General features: G+C 40.9%; 2 protein-coding genes across 4 annotated transcripts in view; one reads left to right on the forward strand and one right to left on the reverse strand.

The window, feature by feature from the left end:
• Positions 1-1,996: 1,996 nt before the first annotated feature.
• kcng3 (potassium voltage-gated channel, subfamily G, member 3) lies at positions 1,997-5,095 on the reverse strand. Its single transcript, XM_085284936.1, has 2 exons — positions 4,290-5,095; positions 1,997-2,810 (listed from the first exon to the last, which is right to left on the reverse strand). Exons 1-2 carry the CDS (start codon positions 4,904-4,906, stop codon positions 2,180-2,182), a joined length of 1,248 nt encoding a protein of 415 aa, XP_085141062.1. The 5' UTR covers positions 4,907-5,095; the 3' UTR covers positions 1,997-2,179.
• Positions 5,096-6,487: 1,392 nt separating this feature from the next.
• Positions 6,488-17,026, forward strand: part of mta3 (metastasis associated 1 family, member 3) — a 28,319-nt gene continuing 17,780 nt past the window's right edge. For 2 of the 3 annotated variants that reach the window (XR_014893637.1, XM_085284937.1), the window contains exons 1-5: positions 6,768-6,905; positions 8,857-8,924; positions 9,958-10,051; positions 15,447-15,573; positions 15,753-15,816. Coding sequence is in view for 2 of the 3 variants with exons in the window: in XM_085284937.1 (XP_085141063.1) it covers positions 6,773-6,905; positions 8,857-8,924; positions 9,958-10,051; positions 15,447-15,573; positions 15,753-15,816 (486 nt within the window). In the remaining variant the exon portion in view is untranslated. The other variant, XM_085284938.1, reaches the window with a different exon arrangement.

A 17,026-nucleotide genomic window follows, 5' to 3' on the forward strand; every position in this document is an offset into this window, starting at 1 on the left:
TTGCCCAGAATCTTTTATGCTCACTTTCACACTCCATCTGCTCTGTCATATCTATCTCAGTGTTATTGTCTGCCACCTTGCAGTCCTCGGTGACCTGTCTCCATATTTCATTATCATCGGCTTAACTCCCCCCCACAGACCCCCAAACTAAGCCCTCTGTTTAACTCCTCCATCCCCACTTTGCAGTCCCCTGTTCACTCCTTCTCTTTATTTCACAGGTTTAACAGGATGCATCTAGGTCACACATCAATCTTGTGTAACTTGTACCATCTGTGTGCAAAGCTTAGACAAAGTGAAAGGCTGATGGCCAGACAAACAAACACAAACATACACACACGTTGCACTTGACGCAGCCGTCTCTGCCAGTGTTGTAACCAGGGGAATATGAGTAAACAGCAGCCGCTGTCAGATCTGGATTGACTGCACCTGTCTGCGTTTAATTAATAAATATCTGTGTATTCCTATTGTTACGTATGGTGCAGTTAAGAAGAGAGTCGCACAACATGTTGGTTCAAGACAATGAAAACAAAAGCTTCTATTCTACACATACAAAAGGCTCTGCGATCAGACTTTAATAACCTACAAACTTGGCTGTCAGATAACAAATTACTGCTCAATAAAAACCTGCTTTATGCTCTTTGGCCTGAGACAGAACATCAACTTAAATCTAATTTGCTGCATTTAACCCATAATGATGCTGGAGCTCTTCAGAAAACGGGGGGAAAAATGAAATATTTATGTGTGTGGGTTGACTCTGAACTTACCTTCCAACCACACATCGATCATTTCGTGAAGGTAAGCTTTGGTGCTGGTGCTCTGCATTGTTCCACACTTTTTTTTTCTTTTTACAGCCTATTGAAGTGCTTTAACCCTGATCTTCTTCATCTCAATGGTACATACTATGATTTACAATTGGCTGCGCTTTCTTTTTCTAACATAATGTGACTTAGTAAATACATGATATAATTTTTATTTGTAGTGTTTTTAATGCATTATTTTGATTATAGTCACACTTTTTTAAACTTCTACATCATGTATTAGAAGCTTTGATCTAAACCCGTTTTAAAATAGATTTTATTCTTTTACTTATGTTCTGTCATATATAATGTTGCACTGGTGAAATCTCATATTAAACAAAGTTTAAAAAATAGTGATATGTATGTGTATATGTACAAGTAGCCTTTAGTCTGCTCTGATGCTCACACTTAAATCTGTGAGATACCAAAAACAGCAGATATACTTAACATGATCATCTCAAGCACACAGCTTTGTCTATGAGTGCAAAAGCCCCAGCCATCAGCCTTTCAGAGCTTCTGTCTGCAAGGGACAGCGAATCAGAAGAAAGTTGGATTAAAGGGAGGGTGCCTTTAAAGGGAGAAAGCTATAACAGCTTATTTCAGACAGTGGGTGAACTGAGGGGTTGCACAAGGCCCTATTGAACAATAATTCATGCAAAGCTATTCTAATAGTGTTAAGGAATTAAAACAACAGCATTTATGTTTCATTTTGTGTTTGACTAAAATAAGCTTAGTACCTTTAAATATGAGCTCTGTGTTATTTTTTCACTGACTTGAAAATATCTTGTTTTGTCAACTCAGAGTAGAATAAATTATTGAAAACATAAGCAAACATTAATTTATTGTTTTACTATTAAGTTAATATATTTGTATAGTCCATCTTTGTATGTCTGGTTTATGTTATTTTCTGTCCTTTTTTTTTTTGGTAGGTATACTCCAACATATCTGCCTTGCTGTCTGTATCAGCCTTGTTGACTGATGTTGTTCTACTGGTAAACAAGATGCCATTTACCAATGTCCTTCACTGACATTTATATATTTTGCACTGACTAAATGTTCACAGATAGTTGTTTTTATAATGACAATTTGTTTTCCTGATGCTTAGGGGAAATAAAAAATAACTTCAAAAACAAAATAAACTGAAACACATGAAGATATTGCAGAATTTCACAATTGTTAAATGTTATGTTTTCTTAGTCTTCTTTTTTCTGTTTGATATATGAATGTTTAAAGGGTTTTTCTAGGAAATTTATTGTACCTGGATGTAGACTGGACAAAATAAAATCTGGAAGGAAAAAAGGGCACATCGAACATTTGATGGTCTTCTGGTCATTAGAGTTTCTTTTTTTTGTCGGCAGGATGGTAGGCAGGATAGGACATGTTCATCGCAGCATTTCTGCCGACAGGTTGCGTGCATATCTGGCAGAGCGCAGTTTGAGTTCATGGTAGCACTGAACAAAACTGTGGTAGATGAATGTGATGGGCAGCGCCAGGAGCACAATGCCGCTCACTACACACATTCCCCCAAGCACCCGTCCTCCGATTGTTACCGGGTACACATCCCCGTAACCCACTGTTGTCATTGAAATAATAACCCACCAGGCAGCAGCAGGGATGCTGGCATAATCACTGTTCTGGGTCTCGAGATCCAAGCCGTGTTCCAGTAGCTGGGCCAGGGCACTGTATATAGCCATGGCAACGCAGACAAACACCATCAACATGACCATCTCTCGGTAGCAGCGCCTGAGAGTCAACCCTAGAGTCTGCAGTCCCAGGAAGTGTCTGGCCAGCTTCATGAGCCAGAACACTCTCATCATCCTCAGGACTCGGAGTATGACTCCAGCAACCCCGAGCCCAGCACCCGGCATCCCCATAGTGACATAGTAAGGGGTAATGGCAATCACGTCGATGATGTTGAGTGGCCTGCGGAGGAAGTCCCACTTGTCTTTAGCCACCAGAAAGCGCACTATGCACTCTGCCGTGAACCAGCCAATACACACTGCCTCCACTATCCTACAGAGAAGATAGAAGAAAAATTAGTTGCACACACTGTAAACAGGAAATGACAGAGGAGGTACAGTGAGATATGGATGGCATGAAATATGAAATACTGCCTGGCAGTCAGTAAATGTGAGGAAGGAGGAAGCAAAGCAAGGGGAGTTAAATGATGGGAAATAAGGAACAAAGCTGTCACAGTTCAGGCCTGGCACAAGTAAACAAAGACAGCAGGACAGATACATGGGCTAGTAAATTTCCGGCAAACTGCACAGAGGGAGGGTTTAAACCCTTCAAAGAAAGACTGTGTCAAAGACGGTCACATAATTACCCCATTGACAAGCAGAGCAAGGCCAGTCAAAATGAATTAGAGAATGATGATTCTTGCATTAGATATAAATGCAGTGAAGCCCAGAAATGACAAAAATACCTGCAAAGCAACTATCAGAATAGTTGCACCAACCCAAATTATGTAGCAACTGAGAGAACTGCATCATCTAATGACATGAAACTAAATTGGAATCCTTTTGCCCTCAAAGTATACAAGCCACTTGTATTGGCTACTTAACCACTGTAGCTGATCCAAAACTCAAAACTATGTCCAGCCTGAGGGAGCATAACCTAACCTTATATAGAGAATGGGCAGCTCAGGCTTCCAGGAAAGTACAGGCCAAAATCACGCAGACATGGAGATACACGTTTTCGCGCCTACATGCTTAAGTTAGAGAAACAAAACTCTGACTTATGATGATTCCTGTAAGTGGCCTAATTTCTTTGTTTGCTTGCACTATTATATAATCCCCTCAGTACACATTCTACTTTTATCTCATTGCCCACTCAAATATTATGAATCTATGATTACCTGATGTTTGCCCTTCATGTGCGCAATGCAGTGTAAACTAAGCAGGACAGTAAACATATTCAGACTAACTGTGAAGAGGGTGGGAGAAATAAGAGGGGAAAGCTATGGATTGGCTATTGATTTGCTTCCTCGGGGGCCTGTCCGGCTGGAGGAGCCTAAGGTGTAATGTGCTGCCTGAAACTTGTCAGCGGGCATATTGAGTTCAGGGGCATCAATTCACTAAAGCACAAGAACAAATCCCCTGCAGGCAACGTAATACATGGATGTTTTAAATATCTTGCTTTGCTGTCATTCTTATTTTTATGTTATTATACCAAACATCCTAGAAAACACTCAAAAAGCTGAGGTAGAAAACATCTCAATGCATCCACCTCGTGGTTAATATTAGTGCGCAATGACTTTGGCCGTTGCCTTGAACTCATGCATGATCAAATGTTAAGAGGTATATTTATTTATTTATGCTACTTGTAATGACAAAATCAAATATTTGACACGATTTCATCTGTTCAGCTCACTTTTACACAAGACTGTCTCAGTTGTAGGATATCCGCACACATTGCGCCGAAACATTTGGCAGCATTTTCATGAGGGGGCTTCTATTCCTTCAAGTTAACTGACCCTTGACAATCGCCTACCTGTGTTCCTCCACAGTAGTTCTCTTGGCTGTATCCCAATCCGGCAGGGTGCTAGCGCACAGCATGATCATAGAAACGATAACAAAGATCACGGACACTGAAGCCAAAAGCTGCGCTACAAGGGAAGAGTTGGGCTCCTCAAAAGCCTTGCGCATTTTCTCGAGCCACCTAGCGCGACATGTGAGCTCAGCCTCTTGCACTGACTCCCCTGTGCTCTGGGGCTCATCCTCGATGTCCCCCTCAGAGAGTGTGTCCAGTCCGATGTCGGACATCCTATCGTCCAGGCGTTTCTGGCAGCAGGAGTCCAAGTGCGCGCTCTCCAGTCCCCAGTAGAGCATCTCTGTGTAGAAAGACAGCTCACACACTCCGGGAACAAATCGGAGTTTGCCGGAGCGCACGTACAACATAATAAACACGAAAGCCTGAGCGTGGCGGTCGAAGAAAAACTCATTCCGGTCCCGATCGTAGTCATCGCAGAGTTCGAGGACCTCTTTCTCGGTTGCGCAGGCAATCAGGCGGCTGACGCGTCGAAGAGGGAAATCCCTGATCACCTCACGGGTGAAGGCGTACCGGGTTCCCCCGACGTTAAGCACGCAGATGCTCTTCCCGAACTTCATTTTGACAACTTAAATCATGAAAGCCTAAAAGAACTCTTCACAGTCCATTCTTCCTTCCATCGCAGGAGTTTGGGCACTTGGGGAACTCGTCTCCCCTGCCCCGGGGCGTGGTTCGCTTTGAGTGAAGGTGGCCCTGCGCTGAGGTCCGTGGCTGCTAACTGTTAACTCTTCCCTCTGTCATTGACTCTATTCTCCGTCTCCCTCTGTAGCCTGAAGAAGAGACTCATCCCCCCAGTCAGCTCCAGCCAATCCCATCAGTGATGTCACAAGCGCGCGCGCGGACACACGCAGAGAAAAATCCATAAGCAACAGGAGTATAGAGCGTAATATGTGATTTAAGTCCACAGTGGAGACTGCTGCTTCCTATAAAATACTGTTTAGATTCTCCTGGAAGCAGATGAGAAATTATCGTCAAACATGATGAAAACCGGGAGGAAAATTCTTGTTTAAGAAAGCTTAGTTATGTCTCACTGTAATATTCCCTGTTACACTGACAAAAAAATAGATGTGAAGCTTGTATTTGATATGCTTGCACCATTATTAAAATTTTGACCATTTTATATCATTTGATTAAGATAGATAGAGATACTTATATATGACTTGTGAAACAAAAGATACATTATGTTGAGGTAAGTATAATAGAAAAAAATAGCAAGAGAAATATATGCACACATGAATAATTTATTATTGTTATTATTGCTAGTATTATTATTATACAAATAATGTTTTTTTTTACTATTATTTTGATTTATGCAGATATGTGCAGCTTTATTTATTTATGTATTTGTTTTGAACAAACATAAAGAAAATAGTAATTGTTTTAACTTAGCAATGCAAATATTCTATACCAGCTCATTTGATAGAAAAATAAAATAATAATAATAATATCTACATCAATGTTTTAGCCGTGCGACAAACTGGCGACCTGTCCAGGGTGTACCCTGCCTCTGCCTGCCTGATAAGGGAATGGATGGATGGATGTCTACACCAAGTATACAAAACATAATCATATATTGAATCTTCTTCTTCTTTGCCACAGCATCATCTGCCTTCATCTCACTATGTCACTGTTACATCAACCATCTGCATATCTTTCTTCAATACAGCCATAAATCTTCTCCGAAGTCTTCTACTTTTACTACTGCCTGGAAGGTAAATCTTTAACATCCTTTTTCTAATATATCACAGTATATCCCTCCAAGCTATCTAAACCTCGCTTCTCTAAAGTTATTAGAATTATAAATTACATACTCATTTCTAATTCTGTCCACTCTGGTCAAGGTGGATCATGTAACGATGCGTAAAAGACAACAACAACAACAACAACAACAACAACAACAACACAGAGACTGTAAACAGTTCCTTTTAAGTTTTAGAGCCCTTTCTGATTTGTTAGGAATTTTAGAGAGACTCAGTTTCAATGATTAGATTCGAGTTTAAACTTCTGGCTTTACAGATATAAAAATGTCCTAAAAAATAATGTACATACTGCTTTCTTATGTTTTCTGAGGTGGGCTGGTGTCTGCGCGTGTGGGCCGCGTGTGGTTGTGCTGCGCGTGCGCGGGCCCCCTCCAGCGTCAGCAGTGGTTTTTCGGGTTGATCCGACTTCTTTTGGCTGCCGTGAGTTAACTGTATCATAAAGGGTGCTGTGACTCGAAGGAGGAGGGGGGGTTGAATTGCCATAATTCTCCCGATAGGTTACACATCCGGAGTCCCGACCATCTTAATTTGTCGCTCCTTTTCCCTTCAAAGAGAGTAACTTTTATTGTTTTTATTAATTTATTCCATTTCTCTTAGTTTATGGTTTGCACACTGGGAGGGCAGAAATGGCGGCCAACATGTACCGGGTCGGAGGTATGTATGTCAATGTGGATCTTTTTATCAAAGAGAAACCGTTACAGTTTTGCACCTTCTGGGCGTTATTTTGAGCTGTTTGCATTTAATGGTGGAGATGCGGATGTGCTACAGCAACGTGGACGCGTTAAGTTGAAGCAGGAAGGTGAGAGTTGGTGTATATTTGAGATTCAAAATGGGTCAGGCCTCGCGTCTGTCGTGGCCACAGCAGCTAGCCGCCAGCTTGCTAAATGGTTAGCTGGCAATGTAAACATTTTTCACTTGTTTGCTGCTCCCCGGGTTTCTGAATTCTTAGACCAGGGGATACAGGGGGCTTCTACACGGATAGACCTCACGACTAGACGTGTGTTTCAAAGGTTGTTAACATGCTACCACGGACAGTCTGAAGCTGCCTTTGTATTTGCCACTCCTGGCATGCAGCCATTAGTACGAGACCTTATTTAGCTAACGTTAGCACCAGCGATGGCTTCACTGATTACCATTAATGACGTCTCAGCGCTCGTTTGCTGCATTTAATGATCGTATTTAACCATCTCGGTAACATCAGGTGCCAAACTGTTTTGCCAAAGTGACCACCTACAGTAACCACAAGGGCAATTAATTATCAAACAGGGATGCAGGCTGGCTGATTTGCTAGCTAGCTCCTTAGCAGTCTACTGGAATTCAACATCAAATTATTGTCTCCGCGCATGGCGTCGCTGCGTCTGCTTTTACACATTTATTCAGGAATACTTGAGCTTTAAATCCATACACAGACGGCCACGTAGCCTAATTGCATTAATGCTCGACATGCCACGCAAACTATAGACATATCTTGCAGCACTTTATAACCGGTATTTTCGAGGTGCATCAGCTTATTGTCCCCTCACGTCACCTTTAGGCTAACTTCTGCTGCTTTTAGGTGCTCATTGTAAACTCCGTGAACTTGTCGATAGGACACACAAACTTCCAGGTACATTCAGGTACAGTTTTTCTCCCTGTATGGAACAAGTCTTAACAAATGTAGTCAATATTTTGCTGCTACATTGCAAACAAAAAAAAAGATGGGATCTGTAGTTTATTCATTTATTTAAGGTTTGTTTTGGTTTTGACTTTTTACAGCATTCCAACACTGATGTGCAGTACATTCCCATCCCAGAGGCTGAGGGTTATCATACACATTAGCATGATGATACATAGACTTTAATGACATGCACAACTCTGACAAATATGCCGCTTCACCGTTTAAAAGTCTGGAACATGTGGAATGAAATATATCAGACTTTGTGTCAATGCTGCCTTTGCCACAACCTAAAGTTGTGTAAAGTTTAATAAAAAAAAAAAAAAAAAAGAGATATTGTTACATTTATTTTATTTGTCCCATTTGTTGGGAACTGGCAGTGTCTAGAAGACACATAAGCTGGAAGAAAGATGGGGATTCAAACCAGTGCTTCTGCATTAGGCTTACGGCATATGGGTCATCTACTCAAACCCAGAGAGCTATACTGGCATCTGGTGATGTTATTTATATGCATGGGCAATCTTTTTTTTTTTTTTTTTAATGGCATATTGAAGTTTTTATTGTCTTTAATTTATTTTTTCATACAAACTGAAACAGTGTGGTAACATATGGCAACAGGTTGAAAGACTGATAATTTTGCACTTTTATTCACCCATAACTTGGTGGTTGTTGACTAGAGATTTTTCCTTTTAACTTTTCTGGTGCAACACTTTCTGAAAGTCACAACTTTGCACATATTTATTGATTAAAGGACATGCATATTCTTTGATTTGACCTACTGTAGCGCCAATGTATTAGAAGAAGAAAGTGTACTTTATTGGTCCCCGTGGGGAAAATCCCTCTCTGCATTTAACCCATTCACTCAGTGAAGCAGTGGGCAGCCACTGGGCGCCCGGGGAGCAGTGTGTAGGGACGGTACCTTGCTCAGGGGTACCTCAGGGTAGCTGTTCAGGGGAATCGAACCCCTGACCTTCCGATCATGGGGCCACCACTCTACCTACTGAGCTATCCCTGCCCCCCCCCCCCCCCTTTTTTTTTTTTAAAGTTCATGTGGTCTATATATTTAAATATATGATATGCGTGTTTCCTGTTGCAGACTATGTATTCTTTGAGAACTCCTCCAGTAACCCTTACCTGATCCGTCGGATAGAAGAACTCAATAAGGTACTGATGTGTGCGTTTTTCATTTTCATGAGTGTGAGAATATGTTAGAGAATTCCTTGAATTCCTCTGTGCTCCTGTCCCCACCCTATCACTTTCCCATTGTTTGTGTGGATTTTGTGACCTTGTTTGTAATATGGCTTGAAAAGACAGGTGTTCCCTGATCTACCAACTGTCATTAGTATGACTTGACACACCTGTGTGTGTGTAGGCGGGGTGACTATTATCAACATTTCACAAGCTCATGTAGCTTTGGGCTAAAGATGCAGATTTATTTTAATTATAAGCTGATACCAACCTTGAACAGCAGTGTTGTTGCTCTCTCTTTTTTCTCTCGGCATTTTACCGTAATTCCTGTTTTATTTTGTTCGAAATCCTTCACAAGCATTGTTAATAGGTGTGTAAAAGCTTTTCCTGTGTCATGCTTGCACTGAGATGTTCAGATAAATGCAGGTCATTATCGGATTGTGTGGGTGGAATAATGCTAGATCACATTATCATCCTGAAAGAGTGTACTGAGGCTCAATGTTATAATCTAAAGACAGGAGACATCGTAATTATCATAAATGATGAAGTAACAGGAAGTCCCTGCAGCATGATACGATTTAATAAACCTCTGCTGTTGCAAATACAAGCTGTATGAAGCTTATCGTGTTGGTAAAGGTGAAATGGAGTGCTTGATCAAGCACGATGGACATTTTTGTGGCTTTAGCTAGTGCATCGATATGCACATCGTTGTTCCTGTTATTTACTCCAGATCCCTTTTTATATAGATACATTTGCTTTTGTACACAAACTTGGAAGCAGGTAGGTGGGGAGTATAAGTTGTTTCTTTTTTTTTCTTCTTCTTCTTCAAACCTTTTTCAAACCTTTTACCCCCACATCTAGTCATCAGTCACGACATTTAATACTGGCTGAGTTTGAGCACAGCTTGATAGGTACACAAAGGAGCCAGGTCTCTTGGGAAATTACAGGGTTGCACAGGTAGGTGTTGCCACTTATTTGAGTCAACCTGGATGTCTCTCCTCTCTTTTAGACTGCCAGTGGGAACGTGGAGGCCAAGGTAGTTTGTTTCTACAGAAGGAGAGACATCTCCCACAGCCTCATCCAGCTTGCAGATAAACATGCAAGTGAGTAGCAGTTGTGACGCATCATCTGTGTAAAACAGTACAGTTTCTTTAGATTGTGTTTGCATTAATACACATTAAACTGTTGTATTTACATTAGAGGGTTCTGTGCTCTAATTCACCATGTGGTTCTATGTGGGTACTCCGGCTTCCTTCCACAGCCCAAAGACATGCAGTTAGTGGGGTTAGGTTAATTGGTGAGACTAAACTGCTTCTATGTCGGAATGTAAGTGTAAATGTCTTGATGCATGCTCAATCATCCAGGTAAGGAAAACCCAAAAAGTTGGAGACTGAAGAAGTCACTTGGATGAGTGACGAAATGTTTCTCCCACTGAAAACGCTATGTTCAGATGAACAGAATAAACTTTTTGGGTAAGTGTGAATGGTTTCTGTTTTTCTGTGTTGGCCCGGTGACTGGCGACCTCACCTTTTGCTTTATGGCAGTGGGGATGTGCTCCAGCTCAACTGTGACCCTGATTTAGATAAGCAGAAGAAACTGGGTGGATGGGTTCTTTCTGTTTTGCTAAACTTTAGAGTGACTTGTCTTTGTTGGTTGGACAAATCAAGCAGTGTCACCTTGGACTCTATGAAATATTGTATTCTAAATTGTATTTTTTCCTTTAAGGAGAGTTGTGATATTTTAGACTAGTCAATTATGTGACAGAAGTGTAACCAGTGGTGAAGATTAAGCCATCCATCCATTTTCTTTCACTTATGCAGTTTAGGATCACAAGTGGCTGGAGCTGATTCCAGCTGTCATAGGCTGAGAGGCAGGGTACACCCTGGACTGAACTGGTCATCAGTCTGTCACAGGGCTGACACAGAGAGACAGGAAACCATTCACACTTGGGGCCAGTTTAGTATTACCAATCAACGCAGCCCACGCATGGTTTAGATGGTGGGAGGAGGCTGGAGTACTGGGAAAGTAGGGCTGGGCGATATGGCCTAAAATTCATATTGTGATATAATTTGAAGCATGTGCGGTAACGATATATATCGCGATATATTCTTTTCTTCTGTATAATGTATTTTCCACACTATAAGGCACACTTAAAATCCTTTAATTTTCTCAAAAATCGAGAGTGCGCCTTATGTATGAATTCTGGTTGTGCTTACTGACCTTGAACTGATTTTGGCGTGCAGAAATCTGTTAAATGTTTTAGTACAACTTTGGTAAGCCGCACTGCTTGATGGATTGTCAGAGCATTACGGCTGCCGTAGTGAGGAGCTTCTGGGTCCTGAGTAATCTGGGTCCAAAACTCCGTCCCCTCAGGTCCCAAAGTCAAACGAACACTGAGAGTTAAAACGGTCTAAATTCTTTCATCTTTAATAAAATCATCAGCGTTGCTGCTTTACCAGGTGTAACAATTAAGTTTAACATCCAGGCATCCATGAAAACAGAAGTTATTAAATTTAATGGAGTTAGAAATTAACAGGAAGTTAGCTCGCTAGTTTCCACCTAAACATGGCATACCATGTTCTGAGAGATTATTGAAACTATTTAAAACATACAGCTCTGCTACCACTTCCAACATAAATGAAGACAGAAAACTAAACAGCAGTGGCGTTTGCAGGGTTACTGAAGTTGGACTACCTGGTATATAATGTTGTGCTACGTGATTGCTAGCAACACAGCTATGTTAGCATAACATTAGCACAGTGAAGCTGGAGGATGAACGCCAACTTTTTTTCCACTTGATAAAAGTTAACGTGAGGGATTCTGGTGGTTAGGGACAAATGCAATCGCATAGCAGGATGCTATACACGGGCCAAACTTCAGTCAGGAGAACAACTGAGATTATTCATCCACAATACGAGGTTAGTTATTAATATACTGCAACAACATGGGAATACAACAGCTGCGAGAGAATTCAACATTAATGAATCAATGTTACGGAAGTGGAGGAAGCACCGTTTTTGGCTTTCCCCATATTTCAAAAGTGCTTCATCTCTTTGCTATGACTCTCGGCATAATTTGCAGATGACCAGACGACCAAAACAGGCGCAGCTTGATGACATCAACATGCGCTATCGCGATAGAGCGGTATAGTCAAAATCTCTATCGTTGGCCAAATTTATATTGTTTCTATCGTATATCGTTTATATCGCCCACCCCTATGGGAAAGAACAAGCAAGCACCACAGAAAAGGGCCCAAGTCTTGATTTGAACCCAGAACCTTCTTGTTTTGAGGATGTAATGTGATGGCTAAATTTCAACAGACAGATGATATCAGGATGACTTAATTATCGAAAATTTTTAAAGACTTTAAACTTGAGACATGACACTTTGGATTTTTTTTTTTCAGAAAAAAATGTAATTAAGCTTTCTGTCAATCAGAATGACATTTCCAATAGTGATTTCTCTTGGCAACTTTGTAAATTGCACATTTAACTAGAAATAAGAGGTTTTTAATGCCAGAGATGGAGACGTTGAAACTTAAATTTGTACTCCAACTTGGGGGATTCATGTTTGTATTTCACAGCAATTTCTCAATTGCTTGTTACTGCATTTTACAGAATTTGAGTGTGGATGTGTGAAGTGAAAAGGAAAAGAAAGTGTCATCACAGCAACACCTATTCAGTGTGGGAAGCAGACTACCTGATTCCAGAAGGCTAATGGCCAGAATAAAACACATTAATAGTTAGTTTCTCGAAGTAAAAAACATGCTTTCCACCAAAGCAGATTTCCAGTTTAGATGTGGGTGATTGCAATGAAGAGCAGCAGGAGACCCAGTGAACAACATGTTTACTGCATTCACGTCATTCAGCACTGACTGGAAAAATACTGTTCCCTGTGTATGTGTCATAGAACTGCTGGTAAAAACCAGTTATCCTGATTGAGGTAGACTTTATAGACATAAAGCAAGAACAAAAAGATAAAACTTGCAGTATGCAGAGACAGAGCATTGATCAAAGTGCTGTGCCAGTTCTGCAAGGTGTTTGGTGTCCTTCGTCTGCCAGCTGGTCAGAAGAAAATCGAGAAACAACAATAAAATTTATGGCAGCCTAGTGCAGCGTAAAAAAACCCAGTTAATTTATGTTTGACATTATTTCAGAGGGAAAACAAAAGAACAGCAACTAAATTTGATTTTTACAGGACGAAAGTTTATGTAAGAGTCATAGCTGAAAACTTTTTAGTTGAAGGTAGAAAGATACAGATGTGTGGCTCTGTCTTTTTGTGTGAAGCCGGGTATGCTGTGCAATTTTGGGCAGCCCCAGATAAAAGATAACCAACAAAGGAAGGAACTGAGTCTCCAGAGCGGTGATCACACAGTAAGAGATGGTTAGAAGTATCTCGAATGCTCTTCCAACCTAAGATTCTTATAAACTTAAGATGTCCATTTCTCAGTAACTGCCGGTATAACTGTCTACTAACCAGCCAGGAGTCAGGAGCGCAGGTAGAAATGATCTTCTGATCAACATGACAGCAGAACATGTGGGAGGACAAAAACAAACTCAAACAAAATAGAAGAAAAACTTTGTGTTTAGTCTAGTTGAGTAATGGTTTGTATGAAGTGTCCTCCAGCTGTTAAGACTGAGCCAAGGGGGATGTTGCATTGAAAGAAGCGAAAGAGAAATAACAGCTGTACATTTTTGCCTCAATTCAGCAGGCACTGTACAGTCTGCGTGTATCAAACTTTATATTTTATTAAGCCTGTGGACCACTGTAAACACACAGCATTTAGATGCTTTAAAATCTCAGCAGACTGCATTCCTACTCTTCTGTACTGGATATGGTGCAATCAGGCACATCTGTTTTAACATTAACTAAGCTTATGACATCACTTAACTTTAGTAATGAGATGTTTCTGTGTTAAATTAAAAAAAAAAATCCTACCATTGGCTGGAATGAAAGACAGTACAGAGACACTAATCATGGTAGCACAAGATCAATAAGGGTTAAGGCCCTGAATAAATCCAGCGCATAACAGCAGTGTGCAAGATGCTAACAGGCAGGGCATACAGGCAACGCCATAACAATGTGCCTAGCATAGTATACAGGAACGCAGGTATGGCTTTGAGGTCGCAATGGGACACGTCTCCAAAGATGACCGTGCTAAAATCCTGTGGGATACAGATGGTTAACCAGTGGTGGACAAGCAGAGGAAAAAGGCCATAGTGATGGATGTAGCTATACCAAATGATGGCAACATCAGTAAGGAGAAACACAAAGCTGGAGAAAAACCAAGGGCTGAGAGAGCAGCTAGACAAGATGGAGAGTAAAGTCAACTTTGGTCCCCATGGTAACACTCGGAGCAGTGACGACCCCCCAATCTGGGAGAGTGGCTCCAGCAAATTCCAGCAACGACATCTGAGATCTCTGCTCAGAAGAGCGCAGTCCTAGGAACAGCTAAGATACTGCACAGGACCCTCAAGCTCCCAGGCCCCTGGTAGAGGACCTGAGCTGGAAGAACAAATAAAGACTGCCCACAGGGTGAGAGGGGGATTATATATAATAGTATTTTACAAAAACATGAGCCTTTGCAGATGATGTGCAGAGTATTTTCTGCAACAAATGCTATCTGTTGCAGTTTATACATTTTTAACAGTAACTCTTTTCAGGATATTACATTTGTTTCACTTCTTAATGTAACATTAACTGAAATGCCAACATTTTCCAGACTCTAATGTTGGTGTATTTTTCGCTGCTGCTGCTGTTCCACCCACATGTTGTCTTCAGCAAACAATACTGTCATGTTTTCAGAGTTTAGCCATTGACGCATGATTGGCAGACTGGGTTTTAATCAATTGAGCAAAGCAATTTTTGCTGTTTCCCCAGCACATTGCAGATGAATAAAATAATGTTCATGGCAGTTGAAAAATTTCACTTTCAAATGAAGGCTGCTTTTCGCTGCTTCCTCTTTCAGCATCACTTGGGATCTTTCACTGTATATGGTGTGAAAGCTGCTGAAGTAATTCCCCTGTAAATGTCAAACCTATTAATTAAGATCTTTGTCTTACCTCACTGACTGTACAAAATAATTCTATTTCTCTCTGAAACTGACAAATGCATGCATTTCCCTCATATAAATGTGACACTATATAAGTTCTAGTATATTGAAAATCCACTTATAGAATTATATTTATTCAAAGTGTATGCAGTGCCTGCACTGTTTACCAGTGATTTAATATGTTTATATACTGCCTAGTATTATGTGCCAACCAGCAAATCCAGAGTCATAAAAGCATGGGCCTCCTCATTTGAGAAAGCACTGCTAACAAATGTGAAATTACAGTCTGAGGGATAAATTGAAGAATCTGTGAGTTTTGATGTTATTTATTTATTTTTTTTCACATTTATCAGTCACTGTTTTTTTTTTTTTTTTGTCTCTGGGATATATTGATGACAAAAGTGTCTCATGAAATGGATTCATTTGTTTTGTCTTTTCCTTTGCAGAGGAGCTCGAGGAGGAGAAGGAGAACCCAACAGAGACAGAGCTAACAGAAAAACAGAAACACCAGCTCCGCCACAGAGAGCTCTTCCTCTCCCGGCAGTATGAGAGTCTACCTGCGACACACATCAGGTACAGTGCACAGAGGCATACAAATACATACAGAAAATGGACTGTACAGCTCGCCAACTAAAGGCAGTGCCCATGGATAGTCACTCATTCAGCCATGAATCCATCCATCACACAGTGCGCACTTCCTTTGTTTGTGTTTTTATATGGTGTGTGCTTCCTCCCCTCTCTCTCTCCATTAGGGGGAAGTGCAGTGTCGCATTATTGAATGAGACTGAAGCCGTTCTTTCATACCTTGACAAAGAGGTAAGCCTGAGAGGGGGGAACAAATTGATGTCTCTTTCTGGTTTTTGTTACCTCAAGCTGCATCATAGAAAGTCCGGTCATAATTTACATGCTTTTTCTTTCCTTTTCTTCTTTTTGTTGTTGTTGTTGTTGTTAAATTCTGTTGCTTCAGGAAGTATTCAGGCTTTTCAGATATGTCCCTGCCAGTTATTAAACTCCTAAAAAAAGACTCTCACATTAGAAATCTGTTTCAATACAAATAATCAATTTGTGTCTTAAAGGGTTTAGATGCAGCTGCGTACACCGTTGCTTCATTTACCATGAGCAAATCTATGAAGATCCAAATTAGTGCCTGCACCTTGGCCCACTCTTCTTCATTTGTAACATCATGTGCACAACTCCCCAAAAGTTGATTCTGTTCATCTGGATGATTCTGTTCATCCAGATGAACAGAATCTTCCAGATGAACAGAATCAACTTTTGGGGATTTACTTACCTGGATGATTGAGTATGCATCAAGACATCATGCGCACAAGTTCCTCTGGTACATGGAGGCAGACGCAGCGCTGGTTCACATTGATATAAAATGGGTTTGTTAACCAATAGAGAAAAACGTAGTGATTCATTTCGTTCATCAGGAAAATACAGGGTGCTGTTGGGGTAGACATAAAGTGGAATACATAAAGAATCCACAGTGTCTGTAGCTCACTGGATAAGGCCTAGAAGCTAGCTGTTACACGACAGAAATACCATTGCAAAGAATTAGGCTTGATTAGCACAGAAAGCGGGAATTTTTTATTGTCTTAGAGTAAGGCCTGACTGGTGGGGAGTGAACGGCCAGGTGAACTAGTGACTTGTGATGCATTTATATTGGTAATGATGAATAAAAATTGGGGAATGCACAAAAAAAGTTTGCCATTTGTGGGAAGAATCTTGACAATATTATCAAAAAGCTGAGGTAATGCAAGCCTGGACCTGTCGGCAACTTGTTGCTAGGAAGTTTGTATTCTCCCACTTTCTGGCTGAGTGATTGCTGGAGGTTGCCGGCAGTTGGTAGGTGAAATTAGTAACACAGCTATACGGTGCTGTACCAAAAAAAAACGTCACACTGTTTGCAACAATTTCACCTAGCAACAACCAGTTGGGGAAATAAATATTTTCCCCCTGCAACCACAGGGTGCCTGGGGGTGGTGGACGTCGCTAGGTCCGTGTGGCTGATGCTACGTTCCTT

The sequence above is a fragment of the Mchenga conophoros genome, linkage group LG8, assembly GCF_057382185.1.
Source record: "Mchenga conophoros isolate Kocher_MC1m ecotype Shallow Benthic linkage group LG8, M_conophoros_male_GT1.1, whole genome shotgun sequence".
In the NCBI taxonomy this organism is placed as follows: Eukaryota; Metazoa; Chordata; class Actinopteri; order Cichliformes; family Cichlidae; genus Mchenga; species Mchenga conophoros.